Raw genomic sequence first — 27387 nt, 5'->3', positions numbered from 1 at the left:
TCACGGAATCACCCCCTGCATTGGTACTGAAAAGCGATGATTGCCGTCGCTTTCACAAGTTTCGCGACTGGCTTACAACGAAGCGGCAGACACTCGTTGCGCTACCGCCTTTGGGCCACAGGGATGCCGATAGTCGTCGAGCAGTGCTCATTCAAAGGATCTCTGAGCGACTAGAATCGCTCTCCTCCATCGAAACTTCTGCGTGGGAGGCGGAGAAGATACTCGCAGGCTTATACAAGTTACCGGATCAGGAGCAAGTATGTCAGCCAAAGGTTTATGAAACAGGTGTGTAACAACACATCACTCTATCATCCATGTTTTCATGCTTCCTTGCAGCCGCATGGCATACCGCTAAGCAGGCGCTACCAGCATTCCTTCTCGCTGCCCTTCTCACAGTTAGCGCCTTGCATACACTCTCGGGCCTGAGTCGCGATGCGGCAAATCTTGTCTTGGCAGCTTTACGTGCACTACTCTACGGCGCGTTCGTCGCTTGTAACGCAGCCAGTGCTCCTCGTGGCCAACATCCGCTCACTGCAGACCAGCATGGCATACTCGACTCTATTCCGCGCGACGTCAGGACCGTGTTGAGAACCCTCAATTTGGAGCCTGAGGTTACGCGATACGCTGCATGCCCCTCGTGTTCCTGCATCTATGCCCCGAACCCTGCCAGCCCTGCCAATCCATACCCGCTCCGCTGTACATACGTCGAGGCTGATGGCCCGCCGTGTGGCAGTCCGCTTGTCAAGAAGGATCGCCGCGGCCGCTCGACGGACAACATCCTGCCACAATGCACGTATTCCCCTCTTCGGCCCTTTCCCTATCGCACGGCATTCTCATGGATCGCGGGGCTGTTCGCTCGACGCGATCTCGAGCAGGTCGTGGAAAGCGCATGGGACCGCTCGGTGCCCTCAGATGGGCAATGGAGGGACATTCTCCAGGCGCCAGCACTGCAAACTTTCCGGGGGCCCGACGGCAGACTGTTCTCTGCACAGTCCGGCACCGACGTCAACCTCGTCTTTGGTCTTTACATCGATTGGTTCAATCCGGGTGGCAATAAGAAAGCGGGGAAGTCACGTTCTCTCGGCGCAATATATCTAGTATGCATCAATCTTCCCCCTCATCTGCGCTTTCGGGCAGAGAACATATGTCTTGTTGGCATCATACCGGGTCCAAATGAGCCCTCCCTACACCAACTCAATCACTTCTTGCGTCCAACTGTCGATGAAATGCTGGTCTTGTGGCACTCTGGGCTCCTGCTGAGTCAAACCGCCCTTCATACTTCTGGACGGACCGTTCGTGCTGCCATTATCCCTCTGATATGCGATCTTCCTGCTCTTCGTAAGGCCGCTGGGTTCGCAGGCCATTCCTCGAAGCACTTTTGTTCGTTTTGTCTCCTCAAACGACCAGAAATCAACGACTTGTCACGTCCGTGGCCGTCCCGCACCTGGAAAGAGCACCTGAACATCGCCCACCAATGGCGCAGCGCGGCCACTCATCAGGAGCGAGACGCGCTATTCGATCAGCACGGCTTGCGATGGTCGGAGCTCCTTCGCCTACCTTACTGGGACCCTACTCGGTACGCAGTAGTCGACGCAATGCACAACCTCTTCCTAGGCGAGCTTCGACATCACTGCATGGCCGTATGGGGAATCGACATCAAAGACCATAAAGATAAGACTGTCAAAAAGACGGTGGAGCACACGCCTGAGGAACAGCAGAGGCACCTCGATCGTCTCATTGACGCGCTGCGCAAAGGTGTTCTATCAGCTGTTGCCCAGCCTCGGAAAGGTTACCTGGTTGCGTTGGCTCAGTTCAACAGCATCTCGCCGCAAAAGCTAACAAAGCATGAGTACGCCAAAGCACTCTTAGCATGGGTGAGTCATAGTTGGTCTGTTGCTATTCTGTCCAGTGATCATTGTTATGCCGCAGTGTCGAGACCACGGCGTCGATCACCTTGCAGTGCCGCCCGTTCTCAAGAGCGACACGGCTGATTTCCATCTAGCCAACGGACCTCACGACATATCCAAATTCCGCATCCTGACTCCCGAAATTGTCGATCAACTGCGTTGCGACATCAAGTCCACGTATCTCCCTTCATGGGTCGAGCGGCCCCCGTTGAACTTCGGCAGTGCCAGCCATGGTAAGCTCAAGGCCGACCATTGGAGGACGGTGTGCACAATCAATATGGTCGTCACCCTGACGCGCATCTGGGGCCGTGCCACAGCGTCGACAGCCGAGCACCACTTACTCGATAATTTCATCCATCTTGTCGTTGCCGTCGACTTGGCGTCCCGTCGCTCTATGAGCGCTGAACGAGCGCGTCTCTACGACCATCATATGCTAGAGTACCTGCGTACGCTGAGAGAGCTATTTGAACACAACCTTGTCCCGAATCATCACCTATCCCTGCACCTCTCGACATGTCTCATGCTATTCGGCCCTGTGCATGGCTGGTGGGCCTATCCGTTCGAACGCTTCAATGGGATCATACAGCGATTGAAAACGAACAATCAGACAGGTATGAGTTTGTTCTCAACGCAATGAGATGAGCTCATTCTAAGTTTCTGGTATATCAGACAAGATACCCCTCACTTATATGCGCATATTCCATGCCGCAGCCGAATTACGCTGGAGGATAGCTTCGGCAGATTGGCCAAAAGACGACAGCATTCACGAGGTCCTAAACGCGTTCAAGAATGTCTATCAAGACGCCGCCCGCGGTACGCGGGTCATCGACGTGCTCGGTGCGCTCCCTGGCTACGGCGAGGATGTATCCTACAAGGACATCTATGCTGGCCTCAGCGATGCTAAATTGGACAGGGTTATCTACAACACCCTTGTAGATGTCATGAACTGCGCAGGCCGGAACACTGACTTTGCATCATTCTATAGTCCCATCGGTGACCGGCGAATGCGTCTCTCGCCTCTTGTACGCTTCGTATCCAAGCTCGACCTATCTGGTGTAACGTACGGAACCCGTGACAGCAACATCCGAAACTCGTTCATCTGTTTTCTAAGCAAAACGTCGGCAGATCGCACTCTTGTACGTGCGGGGCAAATATCCTCTATCTTTCTCCACTCTCGCAATGACCCCGAGTCCAATGCTCGAGTCGTGGAGCCGTTCTTCATCGTCGACCAGTACGTACCGCTGTCGCAAGACCATGCCGCCAACGATCCATACCGGCGGTTTCCTTTGCTCGACACTCAGCTCTATTACGACCGCTTTTCGGAGCAAACTGCGCTGATACACTCCGCCGACATCGTAGCGCATTTTGCCAGCTTTGCTTATGTTCCAGAGGAGATCGGTGAGAGCTGTATCGTTGTTCGCTCGCTTGACCGTGTATGTGGTTCACGTTGACTTCTCGCTGCGATGCTGATCGATTCACAGAGTTAAAACAACGTCGGCGTAGTATTCAAGTGATAGTACCGTGATGGAGCTCTAAGTGTATAGCTACATTACAACCAGCTACCGTAGAATTAGAGACCTCTGATCCAGCGTTGCAGAGAGTCGGAGCTACCGGAGCTCTGCGAGCTCCAGGCGAGCTCTACAGAGTTGTGCGCCGGAGCTGGCACGTGGAGTAGAGCTCCCGGCGGAGAACGACGGCCTAGGCTGTAAGTACTAAGTAGCTATCGTACGTCGATCGAGCGGCGTTGGGGCTGACAACTCCGAGCGAACACGTTGCTCCCGAGGACTACTAACTCCTAGAGCTCCCGACGGAGAAGAGCAGTCTGGACTCCAGGCTACTTACTGCTACAGTCAACGCAGCTCCGAGCACCGAGTGAACGCGTTGCTCCATCCGAGTCGGTCGCTGCGCCGGAGCTGCGGAACATACTGTAGTTGAGTCGTAGCTACTTCTCAGCAACGGCTCGCAACGGGCGCGGTCAACACGATCATGAAGTGATCCATGGACCATGGTGCCGTGGGACTGCACCTCGACCTTCCCGGGGAACACTCACGTACTGCGCCCAGCCCTACCTCTAGCTCGTGCCTACTGCAACGAGGGGTCGTGATATGCTACTTATCCCTGGGTTAGTCGGCGCCGGAATAGGGTTGGCACAGGAAGACTATTGTGCGTATGATCAGCGCCGGAAAAGGGTAAGCACAGGAAGACTATTGTGCGTATGATCAGCGCCGGAAAAGGGTAAGCACAGGAAGACTATTGCGCATATATTCAGGACATTTACCGGATCGGGACAGGGACACTATTCCGGACAAGAATTGGGGAAGGATATGATGACAAAGACGAGCCTGTTCAGGACATATTCCGGGGCGGAATGAGGAACCCGATTACGGGCTGGAATATGGGCGGAAAACGGACCGACCAGCTTACGTGTTCCTGACCATAAAAGGCTAGTAATTGTCCCCGTGACAGGAGACCACGTCGGGAGTATTTCCTGAACTTATTCCTCGCCGTTATATTGGCCATTGCCTGTCGTGCAACTCATATCAAAAACTCCTCGGGGAGGTTTAGGTCAAGAGCAGCTAGAGGGACGACAGAGAACGGTGCGGTGTCACGCTGGTCACGGAATGTCACCTGCATGTGATGCATCCCGAGATGATTCGTCACACACCGCCTCAGGCTCGCCACCGCTTCGGTCGTACACTCACAGTAACCCTCGCCGCATCCGTAACGTCCTGCTCACTCGTGCTTGCCCACCATGGACCGGCTAGAGAATATCTCCTCAACGCTCTCGCAGATCACGATGTACGACATCAAGAGCATGTACAACCAGGTGCGCATCCGGACGCGTGTGGGCGAGAACGCGGACTTGAGTTAACCGGACTGGGTATGACCGTGTGCAGGCAAAGAATGTCGTCTTCAATGTGAGCGAGATGGAGGCGAAGGTCAGGGAGGCGACGAACGACGAGCCATGGTGAGTCACGGACTTGCTGAGCATGAGGGACGGTGTGATGACTGCGCGTGAAGGGGCGCGAGTTCGACGTTGATGCAAGAGATCTCCCAAGGGTACGTGCCCTCTCTGACCACTCAATATGCTTGTCTGAACAACTCTGAACAGGACGTTTAACTTGTGAGTTTATCATCCGTTCCTGCAGTGGTTGACACGCTCATGCCACGTAGCCAAAACTTCAACGAGATCATGCCGGCCATCTACGCGCGTTTCATGGAGAAGGAGGCACGACAATGGCGACAGATCTACAAGGTAGGCTGCTGCCATATGGCGCGGTGACATGGTGCTAAATGAGCGTAGGCGCTGCAACTCCTTGAGTACCTCGTGAAGAATGGCAGCGAACGTGTCGTTGACGACGCCCGCTCTCACATTGCCACTGTCAAGATGCTTCGGAACTTTTACTACGTAGATGACAAGGGCAAAGATCAGGGTCTGAACGGTGCGTCATGCTGCCGCCGCGTAAATAGCTATGCCTCCTGACAGACCCGCAGTCCGGAATAGGTCCAAGGAACTTGTGGACTTGCTTAGCGACGTGGACAAAATCCGTGTTGAGCGCAGGAAGGCGAAGACAAACAAGAGCAAGTACACCGGAATTGGGAACGACGCTATGAGCTACACATCAGGCGGGGGCCGGTATGGCGGCTTCGGCAATGACAGCGCCGGTTATGGCGGTGGAGGCTCAGGATATGGAGGCGGAGGCGGAGGCTATAGCGGAGGTGCGTTAGCATGCGCGATGATTCTTCTGCTTCTACTAAGTTGTGGTCGCTAGACTACGGAAGCAGTTACTCGGGATCGAGCTCTAGTGCAGGAGGCTTCCGGGACGATGCGGGGAGAAGAGGCTTCCAGGAGTACGACGCAGGTGACGACGAGGAGTTGCCACGACGGTCGAACTCGGTCTCGTCCAGGCCGTCTACGCAGCGACGAGGCTCCGCCGCCCAGACAACTGCGGCTACGCCCATAACACCCAAAGCTCCCGAGCGTGCTCCAATAGTGGATCTCCTTGGAATGGACGACGATTTCGCCAGCGCACCGGCCGGTACCGATAAGGCGTTGCCGGCTGTTGCTCAGCCAACGACAACAGATGGTATGTTGTCGGTGATCGAGGTCGAGGCGATTTACTGACCTTGTTGTAGCGCTCGATGACGACTTCGACGACTTCCAAACAGCACCTGCGGCGGCGCCGGCGCCCGCTATTCCTGTGGCACCGATACTTGCCCAACCACAACAAATGGCTGCTCCCCTCTTCGCTCAACAGGCACCATTGCAGACAATGACACCCCCTATGCAAACGATGAGCCCGCCCATGACTTCCATGAGCCCTGTGCAGAGCATGCGCCCGGGTATGCAGCCCATGAACACGAACAGGATGAGCATGGGCAGCATGACGGCCTCCCCTGCCACAACGACGTACGCGCGCCCGTCATACATGTCACCTACCACGGCGTCCATGCAGCCGTCCATTTTCCCATCGCAACCCGCGCGGGCCAACACCATGACCCCGCCTGCGACGACTGGAACGCCGAAGCCCGCCGCTAGCGCCAACTTCGAGGACTTGTGGTCCATGTCCCTTGGATCGCCGTCGGCAAGTAAGCCAGGTACGCCGGCCGCCGGTGCTAAGTCGATAAAGGACTTGGAGAGGGAGAAGGCACAGGCCGGCATCTGGGGAGCGACCAATGCCCGGCCTGCGTCCGGTGTAGGCGCCTTTGGTGCGTTCGGGGCTGCTGGGAGTACTTCGACGCCGGCCGCGCAGACGTCCTCCTCGAACTCACAAGCCGGGAATGGGTTGGACGATCTGCTTTTCTAGGTGTTTGTGCGGTGTTCAATCGGTATTGCGTTTGTTACTAGTGTCACGTGGGTTACGACTACTATCTAGAAAACTGTCTTTTCTGAGCTGAACTGGATGATGGAGATCTCTTCCACTCTCACTCGACTCTTTACTCCGAGACTGGGATGTGTCGGCATGCAAAATACCCCTTGCGATGATATCCTGCCGAGCAACGCACGCGGATGCGCTGAGTACTGATTGCGCCGTCATACATGATACATGCTACATTTCGGTCCCATCAAGGTGACATCGCAGCGACCTCCAGCATAGCTTTTGCCGTAATAGCCATCCGCGCTATTTTGCTCGTGAGTGCTTCGTACAACCATTGTACTGCCTCGAGGCTGGAGAACGCCGCAGGAGCTTCATCGAGAGCTTCCCAGGACTGGCAAGAAATAGACGATAAGAAAGATCAGAATCCCACCGGTCGTCGGTGCCTGAGCACACCGAGGATGTATTTGCACAAGCCGTGGGCAGACATATCGCGGACGAGGGGATCATGCGACTGGAGGCCTGTCACTGCCAGGTCGGCAGCTGGCACCGGTCGCGGAACGCGCTCAAGACGCGCTCAACACCTGCATGGGTCTACACGCGGCGTGATTAGCCTCTGATCGTCCCTGTGTGAACGACATACAAGAGCGAGCTCCAGGAGCGCACAGCACACAGCTGACTCTGCCCACCATGTTCCACCGTGCGGTCGTCGTCGCTGCCTCGCTTCTCGCGGCCGTGTCTCGGGTCGGCGCGCTCTGGCCGCTTCCCCAGAGCCTGTCCGAGGGCACAAGTGCCCTCCGGCTCTCTCCAGGCTTCCACATCACCCTCGCACCCAGCGTCGCGTTCAGCGCCCCGCTCGATCTCTACGAGGCCATCGGGCGCACCCAGGGCTACCTCTTCACCGACAGCCTCGGCCGCCTCGTCGTAGGCCGCGGCGCGAGCGATGTCAGCGCGTTCGAGACGGCGGCGTACCTCACGGAGCTCCAGTTGTCCCTCGCACCGGGCTCGAAGGTGAACTCGATCACGACGGAGGCGCAGAAGCCCCTCGATGAGAGGGATGAGGCCTATACGCTCACCGTGCCCTCGAATGGCTCGGCCGCGACGATCACAGCGACTTCGACGCTTGGTCTGTATCGCGGCCTAACGACGTTCGGACAGCTGTGGTACGAGTATGAGGGGACGGTCTACGCGGTCAACACGCCTGTGGAGATTGAGGACAAGCCCGCCTACGTGAGTCTCACTGCCTTCATTTCTAGCGTGTCAGCTAAGACAATGACAGCCGTACCGTGGATTGCTGCTGGACACGTCCCGCAACTTCTTCCCGGTGTCGGACATCCTTCGCACGCTCGACACGATGAGCCTGGTAAAGCTCAACGAGTTCCACTGGCACGTCGTCGACAGCCAGAGCTTCCCGCTCGAGATCCCGGGCTACACCGAACTTGCGGCGTACGGCGCGTACGGCCCCAACATGGTGTACTCTGCTAGCGACGTGCAGACCATCGTGTCCTACGCCGGTGCGGTGAGTGTTCCCAGACCGTCCGGAGGTATTATGGTTCTCACACAGGAAGCAGCGGGGCATCGACGTGATGGTGGAGATCGACACTCCAGGGCACACCGCCGTGATCGCGGACGCGCACCCCGACTTCGTTGCTTGCAACCAGGCGCGGCCGTGGGCGACATACGCGAACGAGCCGCCCGCTGGCCAGCTGCGGTTCACGAACTCGACGATCGCGACGTGGACGGCGGGGCTCTTCACGGAGCTGGCGAAGATGTTCCCCTCGAGCCTGATCAGCACCGGCGGCGACGAGATCAACATGCCGTGCTACGATGACGACGAGGAGACGCAGAGGGACCTGAACGCGACCGGGCTGAGCTTCAACGATGCGTTGTCGGGCTTCACGCAGCAGACGCACGCTGCGCTGGAGGCGGCGGGCAAGACGCCAGTGGTCTGGGAGGAGATGGTCTTGAACTACAACCTGACTCTCTCCAACGAGACTTATGTTCTGTGAGTGACCGCGTAGCGGAAGCTGTGCTTCCTCATGCTAAACGTATGATAGCGTATGGATATCCTCCGAGGATGTGAAGGCAGTCGCCGACAAGGGCTTCCGCATCATTCATGCTGCTTCTAACTACTTCTACCTCGTGCGTACCTCGCTTCTTCATCACTCGGTCCATCTGATGCCTTTCCTCTAGGACTGTGGTGGAGGAGGTTGGGTCGGCGACTACCCCGCTGGGTAAGTCTCTCTTTACAACGCTGACATCCCCAGTGCTCAATGCTCATGCCCTCCTAGCAACTCGTGGTGCGAGCCCTTCAAGACATGGCAGAACTCCTACGCCTTCGACCCACTAGCGAACCTGACCTCGGACCAGTACTCCCTCGTCGCGGGCGGCCAGCACAACCTCTGGACCGAGCAGTCCGGCCCGTCGAACCTCGACCCCATCGTCTGGCCCCGCGCGGGGGCGTCCGCGGAGCTCTTCTGGAGCGGGGCGGGCGGCAACGTCACCGCGGCCCTCCCGCGTCTGCACGACGTGAGCTTCAGGATGCAGCAGCGCGGCGTGCGCAGCATCGCGCTTCAGCCGCTCTGGTGCGCGTTGAGGCCCGATGAGTGTGACCTCAACTGGTAAGAGGGTAGATGCATTGCTGATGTCGATGAACCTTTGTGTGCCTGTCAAAAGTTGTGGACATCCTACTCAAAGACGATTGGTCTCCTAATGGACTGCTATTGGACATATTGTATTCATTGGGAATCCCGACGTGTTCGGACAGTGACACTGACGTCGTGTGAACGGCTCTCCTGGTACTCGGTGCAGTCTGTGGTTGACAGTTGGTCCCAGTACCCCCGGCGTGATAAACATTGCAACGAGTTATGACGAATATACTACAGATTTACGGCTTTGACATCCAACACGACTGATTGTTTACATTGTGGATCATCCCTCAACAAGAGCTTTGGTGTACACTGGTCGTTACGACTTCCTGGCATTCGCTTGCGGGACGTAAGCTCTCCACACTGATCTCAAGCTGGAAAGCCGGCACATACCTCAAGGAACGCTTAATACTGATCGTAGCCCCCACTAGGCTGGCCCCGGTAGCCACCGTACTCGCCTCCGCCTCCGCCTCCGCCTCCGTAGCCTTGCGGGGGACCGCCATATCCGCCCTGAGGGGGATAGCCTGCAGCACAATCAGTACTAGGCTACCTGATGACTGAATGGCATGCTTACCTCCGCCACCATACCCGCCCTGCTGCCCGCCGTAGCCACCACCAGGAGGACCTCCGTATCCACCGCCGGGAGGGCCACCGTACCCACCGCCAGGAGGACCGTATCCCTGTGGGGCGCTGTAGCCGCCACCATAGCCCGGGTTGTAGTCGTTGCCGTACCCGCCGTTCTGGCGCATGTACTCGATACCGTTCTGGCCGTGGCCGTACCGCTCGTTGGCGAGGTGGTGCGCCTGCTCGACAGCCTGGCGCTTGGCCTTCTCGCGGTCGAGGTAGTCAAGACCTGGGCGACGCAAGAACGTCAGTTCGGTCCTGGAGATCTGGCATCTGGACGCCAAGGGGCCGCACCTTTCGTCTCAGCAAGCCTATGCGCCCATTAAATTGATTAGATTCGGCTAAAGAAGCAGCATCGGAAGACGCACTTGTCTACCTCGGCGGCAGCGAAGCCTGCGAGGAGCTCCTTCATCAGAGCGTGGTTGGGCTGCTGGCCCGTCGAGCGGAGGTGATTCTCATATGCCTTCATGGCCTCGAATCCGGCTGCGGCAGAGATCGCCTCGTGCGTGAACGAGGCCTGGTGGTGCTCCGGAACATACTGCGTGTTGTAGATGTAGTCGTTGTGCTGCCGCGCGTCGTCGTGCCCGAAGAGATCAAAGAGGCCCATGTCGAATGTGTGAGGTTTGGTGGGTCAACGGGGATTGATCAAGGAGATGGGGATAAGTAGGCTGAGTGCAACTAGCAACAATCGTTCATATAGGGGAATGGCAGGCGCTGTTCGGAGCTGCGCGCAGTCGCATGGCCCCCATCGCGCCCGGGCGCATCGCTTCGGACGGACAGCTTAGGAAAGCTATCCGTCGGATGTCGTGATGAACACTGCCAGGAGCTGAGCTCTTACTCACGGGTCTTCGATGTTCAGGTTGAAGGAGGGCCGAGTGGATGGTACATCAGGCGGTCAATACAGTCGCTTGTAATGGCCCTTCCATACATGGCCAAGTTGCGGCGTCCGGTGGGGATGTTTCCTCTCGCGACTCGCGACTCGAACAAGTACTGTCTCCATCGGTACCCGCGCAGGGTTCTTTGCCTGCGATGGCTATGGTAGATACTGTTACGAAGTCTAAGTGACTCGGATGACATTAATGCCCCGTTGAACGTCGGACAGGCAACTATGGGCGCGGGACGTTTGACGACTGCGCGTGTCGCTGGCTCCGTAAAATTGGTAAGGTAGTATGCACCGAAGACCGAGTACTGTCATGGCTCATGCGTACGTGCTCACGTTCCATTGAACGATATAACGATTTCTACAGTACGTGAGGCCATGGGTTTCCGAACTACAGTACTTAGACCTAGATGGCACACACCCAGCACTGCGTTCACGACCGCGGCCAGTTGTGATGTTGACTGGCAGTGCCCCCCCACCAGTTGTCCCAACAAACCCAGTACACGTTCGCGTCGAACCACTCCTTATCGCCCGGGTCCAGCTCGCAGCAGTCGCTCACATAGAGCTCCGTGATCGGATTAACCACGAACCCCGGATCGTCCTGTTCTGCATAGCCCGTCGCGGCGTGCGCGGAGCGTCGCGCCTCGAGTACTTCCCGCAGATGCGAGCTACGGAATCGTTCGCATCTGTCGATGGTGAGGCGGGTGACTGTGGCGCAAGGCCACAGGGCTCCGCCCAGCAATGGCCGAGCAATGAAGGACAAAACAGCGGGGACCAGTCCGTCGCAGTCCGTGAACGATACCTCGTTCCCCGAAAACCTATTCTGCCCCAGCAAGAGGAAGCTTAGGAGCGACGGCGGGCTATTTATCTCGTTGAGATCGAGGGAGTGCCATTCGCAGAGCCGGGCCGGTCTCTCCATGGTGCAACGCGTGTATGAAATTGTTTCGGCGAAGGGGTAGTCGAGCAAGCGATGATACTCCGCTATAATATTGCCTGGCAGCCCCACGAGGCAGACGCACGGCGTCCATGAGCTAGCAGGCGGGAGTACGGGTGGTCCCATATAGGAAAGATCGAGTGCAAGGTCCGCGAGTTCGACGTCATCCAATACCTCGCAGCTCACGAGGCATCTGAGCAGGTCGACCACAGGAAATGCGGGGTGGTGGGCGCCGTATCCTAAGATCTTGACTTCGTTGAGCCACGTAGGCATCGCGTGTCGAGGAAACGGCTTCACGTAGGACTCGCGGAAGTGCAGGCCACTCATGATGAGTACGTCTAGCCGAGGTGTATGGAATTCCCTGATGACTGAGGAGTCGGCGGCATCGGCGACGGCAGCAGAGTCATCGAAGAACAGTTGTTCGAGCTCGACTAGGTTGTCTGCACGGCCTACGATGTCGATGCGAGGAAGCGGGAGCGAGGTAGAGTAGAGGACATTCATGCAAAGAGTCTTCCAGCGCTGCATGTGAGGGACGAGCAGCTCCATGGTCGCGTCGACTTGTGCCTTCTCCATCGCGGACGAGTACGGAGCACCAAGGGGCCTGCCCGACAACACGCAGATATCGAGGAGATGCTCCCGCGACCACGCTAGGTGATCGCGTATATGGGAGAGCGGTGTCGGTTCCTCGCCAATCCAAATGACCAGGTGGGTCCAGAAGGAGGACGTCGCCGACATGACCTCCCGCCAGTGGCGGCACACAGAGGCGATCAACTCTGAGAAGAAGTACGTCCGCGTTGGGTGCTGGTACGATGGTCGCAGGTGGGTGTCATCTTGGCCAATTGTGGGAATCCTCCCATCTGGAGACTCCTGGATAGTGTAACGTACTTGGTGGAAAATAAGCAGAAGAACATCCGGCGGGAGTTTGTTGATGGCTGCGCAGCGCGCGGGGTCGATGGGGCTACTGGCACGTTCGTGATGATCCTCGGCGACCCTCTCATTGACCACGAAAGTTCGCATCGCGTAACTGCTGTACTTCTCAAGTACTTCTGTTAGTGATATTGCATCACGGCGAAAGGATGTGGGCCATACCGAGACGTCTGTCGTGGAAGAGGACTACTGAGCTATGAATAGGACAACGAGCTGAGCGATAGTTGAGACGGGATGTCTCAGGCAGTACTAGACAACACCGCTGGATGAGTGGTGGACAGAGGCAGGTTGGGGAGGAGGCGTTGCCAGTGCTTGTATGCGACCTTTCAGGCACAGAGAACAGAGAAGGAACATGGCACGGCAGTGGCACAATGGTTACTGCTCCGATACCACCCCGGATCGCAGCGTAGAATAGAGGAAGAGCGTTGACCGAGTCGAAGTGATCGCAACGGGAATCGTATGAAGCAGACAACAGACCCTCCAGCTCAGTCGGTCGCAGTCATGACTCAGGTTACCTACTAGCGCTGGCAAGGACTATAGTACTATGTAGTAAGTATCGCACCGGCACCGTGCACGCTGTTGCCGAACTACGGGTTACGGATCCCTCGTGATATCTTCCGAGTCGTCTCTTTCTCTCAATCATCACCACTGTATTGCAATCCAAGTCGACGTAGCATGTATACATTTCTTAGGGGCGAGTTCCGTTGGACGGGCCATACTAGAGTGCGGAGAACACGGCAGTCATGTACGCCTTCAACCCATCAAGGCAAAACACAATCGCACCCACCACACCGTCAGGGCGAATAACGACCGTCGCGGGACGCTCAATAGACACGCCGTACGCCGCGTACGCATGGCCCTCGTTGTCCACAGCGGTGAAGTCAGCCTCAACAACGGTGGATACATCCGCCGCATCGCGAGGATAGACGACAACGGTCTTCACGCTACCAGTGGGGTAGCGCTTCAGCTCCTCGAGGATGGGCTGCACGACGCTGCCATCCGGGGTGAAGAGGAGGACGGTGTGGTACATCGGACGGAAGATGCTGAAGAACGACAGCGTAGCCTGTTGGTCGCCAGACCCGTCGATAACGACCAAGCCCGGAGCGTCCAACGCACGATCGCCCGCGCGCAGATCGCCACCCGTCTCGCCGCCATAGACGTCGACCGGTTCCTTCGGCTTCTCCGCGCGCTCGTCCACGACAATAGAGCTCCAGCGGTAGTTGATGCCGAGCATCTTCAGCAGCCTCTCGCGCTTCCACGCCGTGTCGTCCTTGCCGCTTGTCTTCGAGGTTTGCAGAGCGTTAAGGAGCGCGGTGCTCTCTTGCAGCATGGCGGCAATGACCGGGAGGCGCTCCTCGGTGTAGGTGTCGAGCAGGTCGAGGGAAGCCCAGCCTTTCGCGACGAGGACGAGCTTCCAGGCCAGGTTGAACTGTAGTAGAGCATGAGTTACCGGAGTTGTTTAAAGTAAACTGAGCTGTCGCATACCGAGTCTTGCACGCTGGAGTTTAGGCCTTGGCCTCCCGTCGGACTGTGAACGTGCGCGGCGTCTTCCAAAGGCATTAGAACAGTCATTATAGAGAGGCGTCCTTGACAAAGTACTCACCTCCGGCGACGAAGCCACACCCTTCGCGGAACTTGTTCACCATGCGAATGTTCGGGCTATTAGAGCACCGTCAGTAACGTGCGTATGTCCTTAAGTCGTAGGTACTCACCGCCAATCCGAGATCCAGTGGCGCTTCCCAAATTGCAAGTCGTACCGGTCGGTAGCGGCGTAGATGGCCTTGACGAATTCGTCCTTGTCTGACTCGAGCTTCTCGTAGTCGATGTTGCCACCAAGGGCGACATAGAACGAATTGGGTGTCTCTGTCGGACGCATCATGCAGCTGCGAGCAGGCATCACGATTAGCCTTTTGCCATTAACCTGCTAAGAGAATGCACGCACTAGATCGTCGACATGTCGCCCCATTGATGCCACCACTATGCATAGAGAAGTCAGTAATGGCTGTGAAATGGATTGAGCTACTCACGTTCCGGTCCAGATTGAAGATTTCAATCTCGCTCGCCAAAGTGTGCTGAGCGCGGGTTTCTCCCTCGAAGGTCAGGCCGAGTAACTTCCGGGTGACTCCTACGCAAGATCAACGAAAAATCAGCACGTCAGAAGCCTCGTATCCAAGCAGAAACCTACCTCTGCCTCCGTCAGTCCCGACCAAGAAGTGGCAGGTGATCGTGTCCATCTTCTCCGCATCACCAGCCTTCCTGGCGACGTGAGCGACGATGTGGTCGGGGTACTGTTCAAGATCGCGCAATTCGGTCCCGAGTTCAACCGAGCAGCCGTACTTCGCGAGGTGGGCTCGCAGGATCGCTTCGCTATTCTCCTGACCAATGTGGATACCATTGGCCTTTCTCAGGGTGGCTGAACGGTGAGCGATCTATACACATGCAAGGTCAAAGTCAGAGATCTAACGCACGATCGGCGTGGAGGGGGTCGGTTCGTCGTACTGTAGCATGTTGACTGTCTTCAGAGGCTCGACTCCACCCGGCAACTTGTACACGCGGCGCTGCGTTGGCGCAATGATTCCCTTGGCCCGCATGTCATCGAGGACGCCGAGGTAGTTGAAGATCTCGAGAGTTCGAGGCTACAGGGAATGGAACGAGCATCAGCACCGCCAAAGTTCCTGATCTTCAAGTTTACCATGAATGAAGGCTCACCTGTATGCCGGCGCCACGCTGACCAGGGCGATAGAACGGCTCCTTGTCAATGATGCGCACTTTTACGCCGTTCTTCACGAGCGCGAGCGCGAGCACCAAGCCCGAGGGGCCTGCACCAGCCTGTGGAGAGCAATCATGAATGCCAGCAAGAAAACGCCAGTGCGAAAAACTTACAATGAGGATGGAGGTGTTTAGAGTGCTGTTCATTGTTTGGGTTGCGTCTCCGGTGATTCAGAGTCAAAGTCGCTACTAGATGCTCCGGTGCTTGGGCCCTCTCTGTTTGAACTGCTCTTTATATACCGTCGTCCGCGACCACCCCCAGGCAGGCTGTTCCACCGAGTATGATGTGACCCATAGAGCGGCCTCGGATAGGGATGCATGGGAACACTCTGACTCGAGCAGGGATAACTATCTTGCCGCTGAGTCATTGATGCGTAATACTAAACAGCATCTCTCACCGCGAACAGTCCTCCACGGTTACTAACTTAAGTATCATGATGGCGAGCCTCTGTGACTTCAGTGAGCGTCACTCGAGCTTCCGCCGGCACCGCACGCGTGCAGCTCAGCCAGACATGGCTACAGTTGCTGCCTTTGGTAGAGATTGATATCGCTGCTGACTGTGGCCGAGCCGTTATGAAAAGAGAGCCCGATGGAAACGGTTGGCCTGCAGAGGCCTGCAGGTTGCCTGCAGACGAAGAGGACGCAGCGGCAGCGGTCCATGACCGCGTTGCTACCCGATAAGGAAGGAGCGGCGCCAGCTCATCCCTGCGTACACAGGCTTGCACAGCGCCGTGCGTGAAAGTACGGAGACCTCCTCTTCGGTCAGATCTTGACGAGTGGAAGAATGGTACGCTGGGTGGCCATATGCACATCTGGTGGCCATTAATGTTACGCATTGTACAACTCCAAGTAATAAAGACGGAAATGTCACATGACTTGTCCGGCTCAGGCTTCCGTTTACATAATGCCCCGCGTTCAGCTGCAGGTGTCCGACGCCGGCGGCAACGTTGAGCTCCTCCCTCACACGGCCCACATCGGTGAAAACACAGCTCATGGATCCCTCTCTGGTTTCCTCCGAGTCTGACTCGCCCATCTCTCCTCCTGTGAACTCTGTTGCCAAGGTCGAGATGTGCTCGTCTGACGGCCACACGGCTCCCTCAGTAACGTCTGAGGATGTGAGGAGTGACAAGGCATCTAGCAGTTCCTTCTACAACTCCGGATACACAGGAAGCGACCATTGTGATGAGTCCACTGACAACGCCATTAAAGGTGAATAGACATCATTACATATGTTCTGCCCCTTCTCACTGCTCACAGAGTCAAGCCCATCTGCCGCCGGTGTCGAAGGTGAATCAATTACTGTTTAGCATGCTCCCTTACCACACCCTAACATGCTGTAGATCTGTCGGATTCTGTTAGGTAGGCCTAACGTCAAAGGGATTGCCTAAGTCGCGAAAGCCTGTCAAAGTGGTTAAGCGCTGACACGTGACTTACGGCGAAGACCTTCCTTTCCGGTACAAGTCCTTACTTACCCTTTAGAGTCAGTATCAGCTGATCCCGGAGATCGCTCGGGCGAGGGATCGACTTGTCTAGACTCGGCAAGGGCAACCGAACTAAAGCCGATCGGTTCGGTCTAAGAACAATGAGTATACGGGGTACTCGACCGAGGACATTGGAAAGGCTATTGTTCTCTTGTAGAATATTCTAGTACATTTGGAATGTATTTAAACACTGTGGTAGTGACCAGACAAATAACACTCTCTTGAACTTCAATCTATTGGTGTGAGCCACTCGATCGTCCATAGCTCCGCGCTGGACATACTAAGGTCGATCGTACTTATAGCCGTGCGCTAAGTCGATCTACCTTGACCCCTTCAATAGTATAGCCTCGCGCTACTCTGAAGGGTTCGGTAAGAGTAAGCTTCATCGATCTACGGTTAGAGTCGGGTTCGTGTTTAGTGGCATCCTCAACTATTGTTGTAACGCTCTATTCACTAAAGTCGTAACCGACTTACTTTGCTCAACCAAGTTTCTTAGCTTCATTAAGAACGTAGGCACTACTGTGCCACTCCGGACTTAGTGCGTGAACTTGTTGAGCGAAATCGATTCTCGATCGACTAAACCTCATAAGTCGATCACTCAAATCGTTGTGTTAATCCTCTTCACAACGAGATAATCCTCAATTCATTTCTTAACTAAGGCGACTACGATTACGTAACTACCGACGGTTGTTACTAAGTAAGTACTCGGTAAGTTAGCAATCCCAGTCCATAACATTGGTGGACGTTGGGGGGTCCACTTTTATCAAACGAACATTCCGACTAACCTTTTTGCAAGCTCAAGATGGCTAACGCTAACGCTACTCCCGCAGGAAGCTCAGGCTTCGAGAATGTTGGAAATTCAGATGCATCGAAGCCAGACTCTGGTTCTCAATCGCCTGAGAAAGGCAAAGGGAAACAGAGACTCGACGAAGAACTATTCGCCGATCCGATTGTTTCGGGTCAACCGATCGACTTCTCCTCTTTGCCGGTCCACGAATTAATCGGTGGGCTTCCCCTCACCGAATTCGTTCCTTTTGCTGAAAAGATGAACTCTATTCACGCGCCGCTGACCGCCTCACCTTTATCCTACATGGAATCGCTCGATCTGGACATTGCGAAGAGGATTAAGGCTCGATCGATCGGTTTCTCTTACCTTCAGAGAGACTTGTACTCCCTACCAGCTCAGATTTCTATGGAAGGCTTCAAGCGAAAGGAAACTAGAGCTTGGAAAGAAATCTTTGATAAGCTGGATAGCTTCATTACGCTTCCTAGTGTTCTGTACAACGAGGACGGGCACGTCGTAGCTATCCGACCTGATGAGCACACTTACCTGTGGCTCAAACGAAAGCTCAGCAGTTACTTTTACAATGCTGCCGGACTTCTGAATGGTCAACTGTACGAAGTCCCGAACGTTCCCGTATTCGACAAAGACGGGCTCGATCCTAGTGTAGCATACACTCCGCATGACTACCAAATTCTCTGTGCATGCTACCGGGACGAGGTGGAGACCGTGCTAAAGTACTTCACTAGGATCGCAAAGATTTTCCCGTCTGGAGTCGAGGAGGAGGAAGAGGAAGCCCCTAAGCCTCCTGAACGACCTAAGGGAGCTGGTTCGTCGATTTCGCAAGCAGGAGGTGGTAAGAAAAGAGATCTACCGCCACACATTTCTAAATCGACTCGTCGCGACGAGCACAGTCGTGAAGCGGAGGAACGACGACCAGCTCGACCGACTCGACGGATGATCGACCCGATCACCAGAGTTCCAGGATTGCGATCACAGGCTCTCCCAAATCATGGCGACCGACGCCGGACTGGTCGCAGGTACACGGAATTATTCGGTCGCGAACCGTCTCCTCCACCCTCTGACCCTTCAGATGATTCTTCGGACGACGAAGACGATCATCGCTCTCCTTCTCCCCCACGCCGACCTCATCACTCCCACCACCATGGAGGAGGCAGTGGCCGAGGCGGAGGAGGAGGTGGCCGAGGTAGACGACCGCGCCGAGGACACGGCGATCCAGACGACTCTGGTCCTGACGGAAACGATGACGGTCCGGAAACTCCAAGACGACCTCGCCGTAAACGCGATACTCGATCGTCGGGCGAGGAGGATACGGCGAACCTTCCAAGGTTCGATCTCAAGTTGAAGATCGACATCGTTCCAACTTGGGATGGTAACATCGACACGCTCGCGCGATGGATCATGAAAGTAAACCAGATCGCTAAGGAGTCAAGACTCATTGCAAAGCAACTCGGAGCAGTTGTTCCGCGTCGATTAAGAGCAGGAGCCGAAAACTGGTACTACTCCTTGCCGGAGTTCCAGCGTGACAGCCTCCAGAAGAACTGGTCTCTGTTGAAGGAAGCGATCGGTCATCACTACATGAACAAGACCTGGCTCGATAAGCAGAAGTCTAAGGCTAATCGCGCCAAGTATCGCGACTCTACGGCTCCAAGGGAGACTCCCTCCGATTACTATATTCGCAAACTTGAACTCCTCGAGTTCGTTTACGATTACTCGGATTCAGAACTTATTGGTGAGATTTTGGAAGGCTCTCCGATCGCCTGGAGTACCATTCTTCAGCCTCACTTGTACCAATCGGTTGTCGACCTTCAGAACGCTATCAGGTACTATGAGGATACGCTACTGAGGTTGGCATCCGATCGAGACGCTAGGGTCCGAGCGGTCGACGCTGAAGTTTACGCGGTCGACTCTCGGTCCAAGACTTCCGACTCGCGCAACCGACCTACCGATCGGAAAGCACCCTTTCCACGCGATGATTCGGTTAAGTCGAAGCGTAAGACGCCTCAGGAACTCGGCAAGCGACCATGCCGACACTGCTCTAGTCCTTTCCACTGGGACGATGAGTGTCCTCACTCAAGGAAAGGCCGTAGAGAAGCTAGAGTTAACTTCGCTAGCATGTCCGTTGAAGAACTGGCTGAAGAGGACGACTATGTGAATACATACTACGCTCTCGACAGTGAGACTGAGTCGGGTTTTGAGCAACCCCTCCAGTCTACCTCCTCTGAATCGGACCCGGTAATGCTGACCGAGGTCACCAATGATCAGACTGAGGCCCTGGAGGGGGAAACCGGTTCGGCAACGGTAAATGAAGTTTCAGCGACGGCATTTGTCGGACAAGTCGATCAGTCCTCGACTAACCGCAAGAGCCGCCGATCGATCGCGAAGTACTGGGAGAAGAATGTGGGCTCGACCAAAGACGAATCTAAGAACGACCGGGTACTCGCCTTACCCAAGTTCATGTCACGACCGCCTGGTTGTTCGTTCCTGGGATCATCCGCTACTAAGGCTCAGGGTTTTCTAGGACCCAAGGAGAAGAATCCGACTGAGATAATCATCGACTCAGGCTCGGATATTACTCTAATTTCGACCAAAGCTCTAGAAGCTATGGACTCACCTCCTAAACTCAAGAGCGGTCAGAGAATTAACCTCGTACAAGTCATCGGTAATGCTAAGATATCAGGGTTTGTGCCCATCGACTTGCATTTCAAAACCGATCAGGGGTTGGTTCGCATGACGGTCGAGGCCTATGTAGTGAAAGGAATGACTACTCCCTTCATCCTCGGTAATGACTTTGCCGATCAATACTCTTTGTCTATTATTCGGCAGGAGGGGAATAGTACGGTGCAATTCGGATCCTCTGGTCGCAGCATTCCAATTGAGAATTCGGTCGGTTCTGGGTTTGTTGACGAGGACGGTCACGCTTTCAAAGTAGCTTTGGGAGCGTCCGACCGGATTATGAAGCGACGCCTGCATCGCAAGCAACAGAAGAAGCGCAAGGCAGTGAAGCAAAGGTCTAGAGAAGCAGTCGTTCGATCATCCGAGTTGGTAATAATTCCACCTGAATCATCTCGAAGAGTACGAGTGGAGGCCCCATTCGGAGACAATGACGCTCTACTCGTGGAAAGGCATCTCGAGTCTTACAAGACGTCAGAGAATTGTTTAGCCTCGCCAGAGTCCTTGATTGCCAGAACCGATCCTTTCCTTCACGTCGCTAATCTAGGACGCCAACCCCTAACCATAGATCGAGGTCAGGTTCTTGGCACGGCTAGAAATCCCCATTCTTGGCTCGATCGAACACAGACTCTTTCAGCCGACCAGCTGAAATCCAGGATCGCGCATGTCAATCTGATTCGACAAATGTGCGAGGAACAAAGGAAGTTCAGTGGAACGGTCAGGAGTAAAGCCGAGGAATTGATCACCAGCAGAGGGAAAGATACCTCAGAGGATCCGACCAGTTCGGATCCTCTAGAAGGAGGACCTAAGACAAGCGAGACGGTACCCGAAGATGTCAACGAGGAGGAACTCCTCAAAGCAGTCGATATTAGCAAAGACCTGAGTCCAACCGATCAAGCTAAGATCGGTGAAGTAGTGTCCAAGCACAAGCTCGCGTTCAGCCTGAACGGTCGACTCGGACATTACAACGCTAAGGTGGAAGTACCGCTTAAGCCAGGCGCTAAACCGATCTCCTTACCTCCTTTTCCTTCTTCTCCGGCCAAGAGAGAAGTCATTGATGCTCAAATGGATTCATGGCTTCAACTTGGTGTAATTGAATCCTCGACTAGTCCTTGGGGAGCGCCCGCATTCATAGTCTACCGTAACTCTAAACCGAGAATGGTAATCGACTTCAGACGACTAAACGAGCAAGTCATTCCAGATGAGTTTCCCCTCCCAAAGCAGGAGGAAATTCTTCAAGCTCTGACCGGTTCGCAATGGTTATCAACCTTGGATGCTCTCTCCGGATTCACTCAGCTAGAAATGGCTGAGCAAGACAAGGAGAAGACTGCTTTCAGGACGCACCGAGGTTTGCATCAATTCCGGCGCATGCCTTTCGGTTTTCGTAATGGGCCGAGCGTGTTCCAGCGAGTTATGCAAGATATTCTCGCTCCTTTCCTTTGGGTTTTCGCTTTGGTATACATCGACGACATAGTAGTATACTCCAATACACTGGAGGAACACATTGAGCATCTCGATCGAGTATTCGGATCGGTTGAGCAAGCTGGTCTTACGCTGTCGCCCGGTAAATGCCACCTGGGATATCAGTCGCTTCTGCTTCTGGGTCAGAAGGTATCACGGCTAGGAATATCGACCCATAAAGAGAAAGTCGACGCAATAATCAATCTCGCTGAACCTAGGAACGTCAAGGAACTGCAGACGTTCTTAGGTATGATGGTCTACTTCTCGTCGTATGTTCCATTCTATGCATGGATTGCCGCTCCTCTCTTTCAGTTGCTGAAGAAGGATAAGAAGGAATGGGAATGGAATCAGAGTCATCAAGAAGCGTTTGAGCTCTGCAAGGAAGTCTTGACCAATGCTCCTGTCCGAGCGTATGCAATACCGGGTCGACCATATCGACTGTATACTGATGCCTGCGACTACGGCCTTGCTGCGATCCTACAGCAAGTTCAGCCGATCGCTATCAAGGACCTGAAGGGAACGCGACTCTATGATCGATTGCTACGATCATACGAAGCGAAGGAAGCGATTCCTAGCCTTGTAACAGCAGTATCCAAGGTTGAGAATGACGTCCCTCGAACGACCAAGTGGGCCGATCGGTTTGAAGATACGATCGTTTATGTCGAAAGAGTCATTGCATACTGGTCTCGAATTCTGCGACCCGCTGAAAGGAACTACTCTCCGACCGAGCGCGAAGCCCTTGCTCTGAAGGAAGGTTTAATCAAATTCCAAGGATATCTGGAAGGGTCAAAGGTTTTCGCAATTACCGATCATGCTGCGTTAACTTGGAGTAAGACCTTCCAGAACGTCAATCGTCGACTTTTGACTTGGGGAACGGTGTTCTCGGCCTACCCGAACATGGAGATCATACATCGAGCCGGTCGAGTTCACTCTAATGTCGATCCCGTTTCAAGATTGAGAAGACGTGTTCCAATTGAGCAAGGACCTTCTACCGATCCGACTACGTCTCTGTCCTTGAAGGACGAAGTCGATGACCCGCTAAAGGATATGTACGAGTCCTTGAGCCCCAAATTCGAGGAGAAGCTTCTCAAAGTCGCGTCCAGATTTTGTGAAACTCTATCCTCCGACGATAACGACCATCCAATATTTGAGGAGACAGTTCTGATCGACCCAGACCAACCGTCTATCGTCTATCAGGCGGCTTGCAATTACTCTTTAGTAGTCGGACTATCGGAACAATACCACCGACAACTAGTTGAGGGGTATCAGTCCGACAGTCACTATCGAGAGATTGTAAAGACGCTTCGTACAGAGGAAAGCATAACCAATTCAAAGTATCCTCAGTATAGTCTTGGTGAAAACGGTCTGGTCTACTTCACCGATCCCTTGGGTAATAATCGACTCTGCATTCCTCAGAAGGAACGGCTCGAGCTCATGAAGGAGGCCCATGATCGAGAAACGGAAGGAGCTCACGCGGGTTACCACAGGACGTACAATCGGTTGGCCACAACGTACTACTGGCCGGGAATGTCTCGAGACATTAAGCGATATACCTCTACCTGTGATATTTGTCAAAAATCCAAGCCGAGGAGACACGCACCAGTCGGGTTACTGCAACCGATCCCAGTTCCAACTCAGCCGTTTGAAGTCATTACAATGGACTTCATACCGGAATTGCCGAACTCTTCAGGGTTTGACAATATCCTGGTTATAGTAGATAAGCTTACGAAGTATGGCTTATTCATTCCTACTACTACCAAGATCACTGAGAAGGAAACAGCTAAGCTCTTGTTTGACCAAGTATTCAAGGAATACGGTCTGCCGAGACAGATAATTTCTGACCGAGATATCCGCTGGCGAGGTGAATTCTGGAAGGAAGTCTGTCGACTTATGGATATTCAACGATCTCTTACTACGGCATACCATCCACAGGCGGACGGTCAAACAGAAGTACTCAATCAGACGTTGGAGATTTCCTTGCGAGCGTACATTGGACCGACCCGAGACGACTGGTCCGATCATGTAGGTCCACTTCAATTATCATACAACTCGACTCCGCACTCTGCAACCGGTTTTGCTCCGGCCTATCTTTTACGAGGATATCACCCGATCACGGCGAGCAAGTTGCTTCACTCTCCCGAGAGCGTTCAGCAAGAAATTGGAAACTCAACTCATCCGAACGCAGTCGATCTTGCTACTAGGTTTGAAGCTGATCGTCGCCAAGCCCGAGAAGCTCTACTTTTAGGCCAGGTGTATCAGAAGCGAGCCTATAACAAGGGACGACTGGAAGTCGAGTTTGAAGTAGGCGATCAAGTAGTCCTGAACGTTCACTCGCTGGAATTACTTCGCGCAGAGACTGGCCGAGGACGCAAGCTTCTTATGAAGTACGATGGACCTTTTGAAGTTATCGACAAGGTCAGCTCCGTCGCATACCGGATTCGACTACCCGAGTCATACGGAATGCACCCGGTAATAAACATCGCGCATTTGGAGCAGTACAATGCGTCTCCGGCCGAATTTGGGAACCGACCGATCAAGAGACTTAATCGGTTGGATTTCAATGAACTACCTGAGTATGAGGTCGACTGCATCGTCAATGAACGACGACGCAAGGTTAACGGTCAACGTCGACTCGAGTACAGAGTTCGATGGGTCGGATACGGACCGGAATCCGATGAGTGGCTACCAGAGGGTCGATTAAGGAACGCACCCGAGGTGGTGAAGGAGTGGAAACAACGCAAGATCGAGTCTAGGCCTTACTCGATTGTGCCACCAGGAAGATTGTCTGACCATTCTGGTCAACAATAAGGTCGAGCTAAGCGACCTAAGCGAAGGAATACTCTATCTCTTTGTTTAATTCTGTGAATTTTGCTGCATTATGCTCCAACGGTGGAGTGGCTCACTGCGGCCATCCATATAAATACGCTCCTTTCCAACCGATTTCTTCAGCCAATGTGCCCTTCCAACTCCAGCAAGTCCAACTCTCATGTCGCTGTCTATTGCCCCTCAAAGTGCCGACATCATCGCCCCGCTGAACGACCCGGGAGCTCTTTCAGCAGTAAACCCCTTCGCCGAGACGACCCTGTTCGTGGGGAACTTCTTCACCTGGACTCCCGACGACAACATGTTCTTCGAGCACCCCGTGTTAGGGATAGAGGCTTGATAGCCTCAGAGTGCACAGAAACTCGTTAGAAGTGTTTACTTACCGAGTGGCTGCATCAGTGAAGGTTTGTTATGTGCTTATCTTACTCTCCTTATCTTTCCTTTATTCCTCTCAATGGACATCAATGTAGCGCTTTCATTGTTTTATTACCGAGGTATTGATTACCGACGTTTTAATGCTTTAGAAGCGCTTGTTACTGTATCTACTAAACGGACTATTACTGAGTTTCTAGTGTGTGTTCTTACTTATTATGACCAGATGCTTTCAGTACTGATACAAGAGCTATTGTATGCTCGGTAAATGATGGTTATTACCGATCAATTACCGAGTTATAATGGTTTTGTATCGGCATAGAAAGGAATGGCTGTGCGACAATTACCGAGCCATTCCTGAAGCTATGTTGAATGGCTGTGCTATCCTTAGGCTGTACACCGAAAATGCGGACTCTTGCATGCCTCGGTAATGCCTCGGGAATCACAGTCCTGAAACAGTGGCTGTACTGTGGCTGTACTAGGATGACTCGGTAACATAGCTTGCCTTGTTGGAAACAATGAAGTGTAAGGCTATGATCCTATTGTTCTCCTAGAATGGCCTCTGGAGCGGTGTAAATGAGTCAAGGACATGTACTATACACTTCTACGACATTCCTTGATTTTCTATATACTTCCATGTAGCTCCATTGGCTGTGTCCTCGGTAATGGCATAAAAGGGCATTCCCGAGCATGGTCAAGGACATCTATCATCCAATCCACCATCTACTCTTCACCGAAACACACCCTGTGTGCCACTCAAAGTCTTACTTTGTCCCGAGTGCTAAGTTAGCCATACTAGCCACTCAACCACTCTCGCCGAGTTCTTACCGACGCGCTCTAAGACCTGCGACAGTGAAACCTTACTTAGTACAGTCCTCGCGCTACTAGTAAGGTTTAAGTAACCCATTGACTGACTTCACAAGTTGAGTTCAGTAAGAGAAGGTGCTTAGTCATCATCTACCTCTGTAAACTTGTTACCAACATCAATAGATCTCTGTATCAACTAGTTCCATACTAGCACGTCTCAGTGGCATTACTATAATTAAAGTGGTTAGCCTAACCAGCAACTCACTTGACACTAAAGCAAGCCTTATAGCCATTAGCTGGTTAAGGATTAATTGCCTTAGTGAGTCCCTCTTGAAGCACGGCCTCGCGCTGCTACATTAGGGTTTTGTAACTTGCCATCGTCACTGTGCAGTCAAAGCTAGCTGTACAGACTTCCATTCAACTTCTGTTGTGTGACTTCAAAACCAAAAAAGCCCATTCCTTCGGAATCAACCTCTGGATACTAATCCTCTGTATTCAGACTTCATCCTCTATTCTGAAAAGCTCTAAACCTCGGCAATAATCCCCATTCATTGCCGACTCAAATCCATTCATAGCTTACTCTTCCCAGTTGAAGAGCAGTACTGCATACTTGTATAGCAGCACTGACTAAAGTCCCACCCTCTTTTGTATTTGTTGTGGATCTGGTATCCTCATTACAGCTCAACTTTGCGCCGTCTCGGTAATTGCATTGCCGAAGATTACCGAGGATTTTACCGTTTGTTACCGCTTTGTATAGGCAATACAAATCTCTATCACCGAGGTTACTATTCCTATTGACTCGGCAATAAACTCGGTAACTAGCTTTCTATAAACAAAAACAGAACCATAACACCCCGGAGGAAACGGGGCAGTCGTTCTTAAGAACGGGTACGCCGACGCGATCTGGATCGCTCTGGCAATCACGCATGGGCAAATGCGTATCAACCAGTCGGTCCTCGACGTAGCCCGCGAGTTAGGGCTAGCCGATCCTCCATCCTGGCTACTACACCCTTTCTACCGCGATTTCAACCTACTCCAAAGCCCTTTTGTTAGCCGCGAAGCCGCTTGCAACACGATCGCTCGGGCCCAACGTTGCGGGCTTGACGCAATCACTTGGACCACGAATTTCGTCCGAGTTAGCTGCAATAATCCCCACGTCTTCCAGCGCATTCAACATGGAGAACGCGGCCTGATCGAGTACTACCGATCGATCTGTTGGCCTGAATGGGCTGCCGAAGGAAACCCCGTCCGCGCACTCGTCCTTCATCCCACTCTGGCGAGAGGTAACGAGGCACAGTACCGTCCTACCTCGCCGTACTTTGGAATTGCGCCACGCAATCAAGTCTTGACTGCGCGCACGGTCGATCCCCGCCAGTCGGCTAGACGCATTGCGGAGCCGACCGAGGTCGAACTCAGCACCTTCAAGCAAGACATGCTAGGACGCTCGGTTGCTCCGATCGAT

At 53.9% G+C, this 27387-nt stretch overlaps 7 protein-coding genes across 7 annotated transcripts; 4 read left to right on the top strand and 3 right to left on the bottom strand.

The window, feature by feature from the left end:
• Positions 1-314: 314 nt before the first annotated feature.
• Positions 315-632, top strand: C8Q71DRAFT_717899 (uncharacterized protein; the record flags this gene model as incomplete). The annotated part of the gene is made up of 1 exon (XM_047921199.1): positions 315-632. A coding segment is annotated over one exon (318 nt), but the record flags the coding sequence as incomplete, so codon positions are not given.
• Positions 633-1595: 963 nt separating this feature from the next.
• On the top strand, positions 1596-3358 carry C8Q71DRAFT_717903 (uncharacterized protein; the record flags this gene model as incomplete). The annotated part of the gene is made up of 3 exons (XM_047921200.1): positions 1596-1878; positions 1937-2518; positions 2577-3358. The coding sequence occupies 3 exons, from the start codon at positions 1596-1598 to the stop codon at positions 3356-3358; spliced, it is 1647 nt and encodes a 548-aa protein (XP_047773165.1).
• A 1070-nt stretch (positions 3359-4428) lies between these two features.
• C8Q71DRAFT_789745 (uncharacterized protein) lies at positions 4429-6825 on the top strand. The gene is made up of 9 exons (XM_047925272.1): positions 4429-4734; positions 4805-4875; positions 4929-4967; positions 5020-5031; positions 5082-5163; positions 5212-5350; positions 5403-5627; positions 5681-5995; positions 6045-6825. The coding sequence occupies exons 1-9, from the start codon at positions 4660-4662 to the stop codon at positions 6713-6715; spliced, it is 1629 nt and encodes a 542-aa protein (XP_047773164.1). The 5' UTR covers positions 4429-4659; the 3' UTR covers positions 6716-6825.
• Positions 6826-7324: 499 nt separating this feature from the next.
• Positions 7325-9506, top strand: C8Q71DRAFT_399364 (N-acetylhexosaminidase). Its single transcript, XM_047918314.1, has 6 exons — positions 7325-7954; positions 8004-8243; positions 8296-8729; positions 8782-8866; positions 8918-8958; positions 9016-9506. Exons 1-6 carry the CDS (start codon positions 7415-7417, stop codon positions 9347-9349), a joined length of 1674 nt encoding a protein of 557 aa, XP_047773163.1. The 5' UTR covers positions 7325-7414; the 3' UTR covers positions 9350-9506.
• A 271-nt stretch (positions 9507-9777) lies between these two features.
• Positions 9778-10603, bottom strand: C8Q71DRAFT_863101 (uncharacterized protein; the record flags this gene model as incomplete). Its single annotated transcript, XM_047928122.1, has 4 exons — positions 9778-9896; positions 9947-10225; positions 10291-10307; positions 10365-10603. The coding sequence occupies 4 exons, from the start codon at positions 10601-10603 to the stop codon at positions 9778-9780; spliced, it is 654 nt and encodes a 217-aa protein (XP_047773162.1).
• Positions 10604-11191: 588 nt separating this feature from the next.
• C8Q71DRAFT_399421 (uncharacterized protein) lies at positions 11192-13168 on the bottom strand. Its single transcript, XM_047918315.1, has 2 exons — positions 12900-13168; positions 11192-12845 (listed from the first exon to the last, which is right to left on the bottom strand). The coding sequence occupies exon 2, from the start codon at positions 12825-12827 to the stop codon at positions 11310-11312; it is 1518 nt and encodes a 505-aa protein (XP_047773161.1). The 5' UTR covers positions 12828-12845; positions 12900-13168; the 3' UTR covers positions 11192-11309.
• Positions 13169-13366: 198 nt separating this feature from the next.
• Positions 13367-16143, bottom strand: C8Q71DRAFT_911766 (monooxygenase). Its single transcript, XM_047929146.1, has 11 exons — positions 15905-16143; positions 15621-15854; positions 15447-15566; positions 15206-15373; positions 14923-15166; positions 14765-14862; positions 14680-14714; positions 14450-14620; positions 14341-14396; positions 14223-14284; positions 13367-14166 (listed from the first exon to the last, which is right to left on the bottom strand). The coding sequence occupies exons 2-11, from the start codon at positions 15651-15653 to the stop codon at positions 13456-13458; spliced, it is 1698 nt and encodes a 565-aa protein (XP_047773160.1). The 5' UTR covers positions 15654-15854; positions 15905-16143; the 3' UTR covers positions 13367-13455.
• Positions 16144-27387: the final 11244 nt, after the last annotated feature.

The sequence above is a fragment of the Rhodofomes roseus genome (genome assembly GCF_022264815.1).
Source record: "Rhodofomes roseus strain CIRM-BRFM 1785 chromosome Unknown C8Q71scaffold_36, whole genome shotgun sequence".
NCBI lineage: Eukaryota > Fungi > Basidiomycota > Agaricomycetes > Polyporales > Fomitopsidaceae > Rhodofomes > Rhodofomes roseus.
The sequence above is the reverse complement of the archived record's forward strand: the minus strand, read 5'-3'. Positions and strand labels throughout refer to the sequence as shown.

Bases quoted from the DNA above. Each gene is read 5' to 3' on its own strand.
- C8Q71DRAFT_789745 (XM_047925272.1), top strand. From the start codon at position 4,660: ATGGACCGGCTAGAGAATATCTCCTCAACGCTCTCGCAGATCACGATG. The intron at 4,876-4,928 runs GTGAGTCACGGA...CTGCGCGTGAAG, and splicing joins GCGACGAACGACGAGCCATG to GGGCGCGAGTTCGACGTTGA. The intron at 5,996-6,044 runs GTATGTTGTCGG...ACCTTGTTGTAG, and splicing joins TCAGCCAACGACAACAGATG to CGCTCGATGACGACTTCGAC.
- C8Q71DRAFT_399364 (XM_047918314.1), top strand. From the start codon at position 7,415: ATGTTCCACCGTGCGGTCGTCGTCGCTGCCTCGCTTCTCGCGGCCGTG. The intron at 7,955-8,003 runs GTGAGTCTCACT...AGACAATGACAG, and splicing joins TTGAGGACAAGCCCGCCTAC to CCGTACCGTGGATTGCTGCT. The intron at 8,730-8,781 runs GTGAGTGACCGC...AACGTATGATAG, and splicing joins TCCAACGAGACTTATGTTCT to CGTATGGATATCCTCCGAGG.
- C8Q71DRAFT_399421 (XM_047918315.1), bottom strand. From the start codon at position 12,827: ATGCGAACTTTCGTGGTCAATGAGAGGGTCGCCGAGGATCATCACGAA.
- C8Q71DRAFT_911766 (XM_047929146.1), bottom strand. From the start codon at position 15,653: ATGAACAGCACTCTAAACACCTCCATCCTCATT. The intron at 15,167-15,205 runs GTGCGTTAGATC...GCATGTGTATAG, and splicing joins CGACCCCCTCCACGCCGATC to ATCGCTCACCGTTCAGCCAC. The intron at 14,715-14,764 runs GTGAGTAGCTCA...CTCTATGCATAG, and splicing joins TCTTCAATCTGGACCGGAAC to TGGTGGCATCAATGGGGCGA.